This window comes from Cebus imitator, unplaced genomic scaffold (genome assembly GCF_001604975.1).
Source record: "Cebus imitator isolate Cc_AM_T3 unplaced genomic scaffold, Cebus_imitator-1.0 Scaffold296, whole genome shotgun sequence".
NCBI lineage: Eukaryota > Metazoa > Chordata > Mammalia > Primates > Cebidae > Cebus > Cebus imitator.
The window spans coordinates 633591-640391 of record NW_016107611.1 but is presented as its reverse complement, the minus strand read 5'-3'; the positions used below and the strand labels follow the sequence as shown (position 1 = coordinate 640391).

Genomic DNA, 6801 nt, shown 5'->3' with positions numbered 1-6801 from the left:
TTTGATTCAGTGTTACCACAATGGTGGCTTTCTCCAGACTCATGGACCTCCTTGCCTCTGCCCCTACTGGGCAATAATTTTCTTTTCTTTTCTTTTGAGACATAGTCTCACTCTGTCACTCAAGGCTGGAGTGCAGTGGTGTGATCTCAGCTCACTGCAACCTCTGCCACCCAGGCTGAAGTGATCTTTCCTCCTCAGCTTCCTAAGTAGCTGATACTACAGGCATGTGCCACCACGTCTGGCTAATTTTTGTTTTTTGTAGAGACAGGATTTCCTCATGTTGCCCAAGCTGGTCTTGAACTCCTAGACTCAAGCAATCGGCCTGCCTTGGCCTCTCAAGGTGCTGGGATTACAGGCATGAGCCACCATGCCCAGCCAATCCCTTCCATTTTGTCTTCTTCCTTTCCTCTTCCTATCTTTTTTTCTCACTCAGGATGCTTTGCCTCTCCTTTCCTAATCCTTACTGGCTTGTGATGCCTGGATAGACATTCATGAGGAATGGGTGGTACAGTTTCCCTCCTATTGGTCTGAGTTACCTGAATAGACATCCATGCAGGATGGATCAAAAAGGTTGACTATGCAGGCCTGATCAACCTAGCAAGCAGTGGGATGGACTGTAACCCTCCCCTGGACTAAGTTGGTTTGGGTTCAAGTCCCAAGAAAAATCCCTCTCTCCTTCTCGTTTCCTCTCTCTGGCACCCTGGCTGTTGATCCTGTAACTCTATTCAAAACCCCTCACAATTTCACTTCTAATGTTCTACAGCACTAAAGATGACTATAATCAACAATAACTTGTTTTCAAATCCAAAAAAACAGATTCTGAATTTTCCTAACACCAATCATAAATGTTTCGGATGATACACAAATTGATTTAACCAGCACACATTATATCTGTGTATCAAAGTTCACACTGTACTCCATAAATACGTATAACTTATATGTCATTTAAAAATAATGATAAAATTATATCCAGATTCAAGCGCTCCTTGTAGCGCTTCCCACAGTCCTCACATTTGGATGGGTTTCCTCCACTGTGGTCTTTCTGTTGGTCTTTACAGTGTGACTGGTGTACAAGCCTCTTTCCACAGTCCTCACATTTCAATGGTTTTCTTTGGCAGTGGAGTTTCTTATGATTCAAAATACTAGAAGTATGTCTAAAGCTCTTCTCACAGTCATCACAATTATAAGATCTCTCTCCCATGTGGCTTCTGTGGTGGAAGTCAAGACCTGACTTACTAATGTAGCCCTTCCCACACTCCTAACATTTGTATGGCTTTTCTCCAGTGTGGACTCGTTGATGGACCAAAAGGTATGACGACCATTTGAAGCTCTTCCCACATTCTTTACAATGGTATGGTTTCTGTCCTCTGTGAATCATCTGATGCTTATGCAAATCTAGCCTATCAATGAAACCTTTTCCATACTCCTCAGATTTGTACAGTTTCTCTGCTGTGTGGACCATGCAATGCCTATTAAGACTTGACCTAAGACAGAAGCTCTTACCACATATTTCACATTTGAATGGCTTCTCCCCAGTATGAATTCTTTGATGTTTCTGAAGCTGGAAATTGTGCATGAAGGCCTTCCCACATTTTTCACAATTAAAAGGTTTCTCTCTTATGTGTAATTTGCAGTGAACTTTAAGTGCTGATCTACATCTGAAACCTTTCCCACATTGCTCACATTTGAATGGTTTCTCTCCAGTGTGGACCCTTTGATGAGTTTGCAGATGTAAACTCTGACTGAATTCCTTACCACACACATCACACTTATAGCATTTCTCTCCCATGTGGACCCTCTGATGAATACGAAGGGCTGAGATGTAACAGAAGCTTTTTCCACACTCATCACATGTATGAGACTTCTCTCCTAACTGCTGAGGAAGATCAAAGATGGAAACATCACTAAAGGATTGTTTACACTTTCCACCCTGACGTTTTTCTCTTGTGTGAACTGTAGATAGTCTTGCCTCAATCTGGGAGGGGCTGTCATCTTGTTCAAATAACTGAGAGTTATTTATGGTGGAATCTTGAGGCTTGGTTAAGTCACTTGCAATTTGTTCCCAAATTTTCTGGCAGGAAAATTCTTCATGTGTTCTTGCTTCTGGAACAGTCGCTGTCTCAGTTTGAATCCTACCTCCTATAAGGACACAGAATTAAGACACGTGGACAAGTCAAGTCTTTGCTCAGCGTTTTCAAGAGTTCACACTTAGGATGTGGCATTTAACTTTAATGAACGTTCATTTTCTGTTTTCCAAGTGCACTCTAGTTTCTGGTTTGCATGAGAGCAATTTAGAAGTACACCATGTCTCATATGTAAAATTCTGAATAGAAATAAAATACATATTTAAAAAGTTAATATACATCGGGTGTGGTGGCTCACACCTGTAATCCCAGCACTTTGGGAGGCTGAGGTAAGGGGATCACTTGAGGTCGGAAATTTGAGACCAGCCTGACCAACATGGAGAAACCGCATTTCTACTAAAAATACAAAATTGGCCAGGCGTGATGGTGCATGCCTGTAATCCCAGCTACTTGGGAGGCTGAGGCAGGAGAATCACTTGAACCTGGGAGGCGAAATTTGCAGTGGGCTGAGATTGTGCCATTGCACTCCAGGCTGGGCAACAAGAGCAAAACTCCATCTCACTTGTTGCTATTTCTAGTGAATTTTTTAGTCAGTCTTTGTGGTAAAATTTTGTGTGGTAAATTATAAAGCTAAAATATTACATAAGTAGTAAAATATGAACCAAAATGAACTTTAAGGAGAAGTAATAACAGAATAAATAGTTTGTATATTTGTCTGTTATTTATCCTTATAAAGAAGTTAACCTAACTTGAAAGAGGTCAGGATGTTGTCCTCAGCATCTGAGAGGTAATCTCTAGGATCTTGAAGTGTCATGCCTGAGGAGAGAGTCTCTGTGCTTGAGGGTAAAACCTGGGTAACTCTGGATAGTGAAACAATATTATTTAAGGTTGTACTGGCCACCCTTTTGGAGTATGGGAGGTGGTACTCCTCATGTCAGAAAGAACATCAGTGTGATTCATGGAGAGGCTTTACCTCACAGGGAATCAGTGAACCAGGGGACTAAATAACCATATGAGAATCGACCAGTCAATCATGGCTATGTAATGGAGCCCCAGTAATTACTCTGGATCCCAGCACTCAGGTAAATTTCCCTGATTGGGAGTTATCTGTGTCTAAGTCACATGCTAATCCTGGCAATGTAACATACCCCACTCCACTGGGAGAATACAATAGAAAATAAGCACTTGGTACTTCCCTGGACTCTGTTTTGTTTGGTTTCTCTCTTGGTTAAATATAATATGCATGTTTTCCCTGTAAGAATCAGTAACTGTGAGGATAAAAGCATTCAGTGAATTCTAGGAGTTTTTCCAGCAAATTACCTGACATGAAGATAGTTTTGAAAAACTGCCAAATTTGCACTTGGTGTGAAGTGAGAGCAGTCCTCTACAAAACGTCCCACTAAAGTTGGCTGAACTCTTCACAATGCCAAACATCAAACACCTCAGAGTGTTTAATATCTACACATTCAAAGTATTCCCGCACAATAATTTTATGCATGTATAAAAATACTTAATCTTATTTTTCTGTTTTGATATGGACAGTAACTTGGTTATCTGAAAGAGTACAGGAACAGACAGCTGCAGTTCTGAGGTGAATCTGAAAGGCTGTCCTTCCAGGGGTCCACTGACAATCAAAGTTGTTAAGAATCACATGGAATGAAAAGAAAGCCTATGATATAGATAAACAGGCCTTTATAACTTTTTATATTCAAGACTATGACTCAATGAGCTGAAATAAATTTAAAACCTGCAATAAACATTTACAAAAAAAGAACTAGAATGAAAATTACTGCAGCATTATGAAAATCAGGAAAAACATCATTACATGAATTGCCTACGAAAGTCACTCACCCACACCTACAAACATGACAAATGTTTTTCCGGGTCATATTGCAAGATGTGCTTCTTACTATGGCTCATGCTCACAAAATGTTTAAAACTTTGTCAGGATATTACCAAGACCTGAATTAGGTAAGTTTTTCCAATGGAAAGAAAACTTCCAAAGGTTGAATCTTGGAAAATATTAATTGGTAAGTATGTACCTTTCAGTACAGAGTAGTACATGGATATATTTAATATGCTGTCACTTATAAATAAGAGGTGTTTAAAGAGAAGGGAGAGTCTCCTTTGGGAGGTTTCCATTTTGAGAGCAGTCTCCCAATTTCTTTCACGTCATAAAGTTCACCAGATTAAAATACAATACTACATCTCTATAAAAATAAAGAGAAATTTCTGTAAAATCTATATTCCTTCACATTTCTGACAATTAAATTTGTATAAAGATGCAGAAATAGACACCACATTTTTTGAATAAAAACATGCAGAAATATAAGAAACATTTAGCTCACAGATATAAAGAATTTCTCACAGACATAAACATGGTCCTTAAGGAAAGCTCCAGGGTCAGCCCCAGGGAAGGCATGTTTCTCAGTGTGGTCATGAAAACAATGCCTGGAAGTTTCCACGGGATATGGGTCAACTGCACACACAGAAAGCCAATCATGTCAAGGGAACCTAAGAAAGTTGAAATTGGATAAGCAACCATGCACAGACCAAAAAAAAAAAAAAAAGTGTCCTGGCCAGGCGCAGTGGCTCCCGCCTGTAATCCCAGCACTTTGGGAGGCTGAGCTGGGTGGATCACCTGAGGTCAGGAGTTCAAGACCACCCTGCCATTGTGATGAAACTCTGTCTCTACTAAAAATATGAAAATTAGCCAGGCATGGTGGCATATGCCTGTAATCCCAGCTACTCGGGAGGCTGAGAGAGGAGAATCGTTTGAACCCAGAAGGCAGAGGTTGCAGTGAGCTGAGATCGCACCATTGCACTCCAGCCTGGGCAACAAGAGTAAAACTCCATCTCAAAAAAAACCAAAAAAACACCAAAAAAAAAAAAAAAAACCCAAACTGTCCTGCAACCTACAGTCAGCCTCTGTATCTGTGGGTTGAGCATACATGGATTCAACCAACATCAAAAGTATTTGGCAAAAAAGTATTTGGCAAAAATACTTAGTAAAAAAAATTCCACAAAGTTCCGCAAAGCAAAACTTGAATATCTCACACTCTGAGTCGTATACATTGAATCCATGTGAAAAAAGTGAAGGGGAGGCAATGCATTTAGTATTATAACTAATCTAGATATGACATAATGTATATGAGAGGATGTGCATAGGGTATATACAAATACTTTACATGTGTAAGAGACGAGCATCCATGGCTTTTGGTATCCACAAGTTGGTACTGGAATCAAATCCCATGGCTACCAAGGCATGACTATGTAACATTCATTCTGGTATGTCTGTCACTTATTAGCTATCTCCATGATTCTTACAGACAGTCAAGTCCTCTCATCCATTAATTCATTCATAAGAATACTAAATATTTACAGATACCTGCCATGTACCAAGAGTATTCTAGGTGCTAAAGATGCAGTCATAAAGAAACAGATAAATGCCTTCTGGAGATTACATTGCAAAGGGGAGAGGCAATATATTACTAGACAAAACTACTTGAGACGCAACACATGCAGGCCAAGAATAGTAAAGATAGGACAGTATTTTCAATAAAGTGCCGGGAGATGACCTCTCCTATGATAATAAAACTGAGCAAAGCACTGCATAAACTAAAGGAGGGGTCTAAGCTTTGTGGGGACACTGTATTCCAATCAGAGAGAAGAGCAAGCGAGGGCCTGGAGGCATAAGCTCTTGTAGTAGATAATCATTCCTGAAGGATGTCTACATCCAATTCTCAAAACCTGTGAACATGTTACATTACACAGAGGGGGAGATTACACTACAGATGCCACTGAGGTCACTAGTCACTAGTCAGCTAAGCAGAAAGTGGAAGGGTCATCCTGAATCATCCAGGAGTGATGAATACTATCATAAGGGACCTGAAGGGTCAAAGTGGAAGGCACGAGAAGAGTGGCAGAGGGAGCATGACTATAGAAGGATGGTCAGGGATGCAACGTTGCCGCCTTTGAAGATGAAGGAAGGGAAACAAGAGCCAACGAGTGTAGCCAGTGCCTAGAGACTGATAAACCAAAATGAAGGCTTCTCCCCATGAACATCCAGAAAGGAACAAAGCCCTAAGACAGCTTGATTTTTGCCCAGTTAGATGTGTCAGACTTCAGGCCTACAGAAGAGAAAGCTAAGTGTTTCTTGTTCAGTCTGCTAAGTTTTATTTCACTGGTCACAACAGGCAATACAGTGTCTTTGGCAGGATGGAGAAACAGCAGGGAGGACAATGTGCCTGGAAAAGATGGAGCAAGGGGGAGAGGACAGGAGAGGCAGTCAGGCAGTGTGGGATGAAGAGCAGATCAGAGGGTTTACAAAAGCCACTTAAAGAGGTTGTAATGGCTGGGCCTGGTAGCTCACATGGTGGCTCACCCAGCATTTCGGGAGGCCAAGGTAGGTGGATCACGAGGTCAAGAGATGGAGACTAGCCTGGCCAACATGGTGAAACCCCGTCTCTACTAAAAAACACAAAAATGGCCGGGCGCGGTGGCTCAAGCCTGTAATCCCAGCACTTTGGGAGGCCGAGGCGGGCGGATCACGAGGTCAAAAGATCGAGACCATCCTGGTCAACATAGTGAAACCCCGTCTCTACTAAAAAAAAAAAAATACAAAAAATTAGCTGGGCATGGTGGTGCATGCCTGTAATCCCAGCTACTCAGGAGGCTGAGGCAGGAGAATTGCTTGAACCCAGGAGGCGGAGGTTGC

General features: G+C 41.3%; 1 protein-coding gene across 1 annotated transcript in view; it reads right to left on the bottom strand.

The window, feature by feature from the left end:
* Positions 1 to 335: 335 nt before the first annotated feature.
* LOC119466689 (zinc finger protein 222-like) overlaps positions 336 to 6801 on the bottom strand; it is a 31831-nt gene continuing 25365 nt past the window's right edge. The window contains 3 exon segments of the mRNA XM_037729155.1: positions 336 to 2139; positions 3485 to 3542; positions 4453 to 4598. Of these exon segments, the coding sequence (XP_037585083.1) occupies positions 935 to 2139; positions 3485 to 3542; positions 4453 to 4598 (1409 nt within the window). The 3' untranslated portion in view covers positions 336 to 934.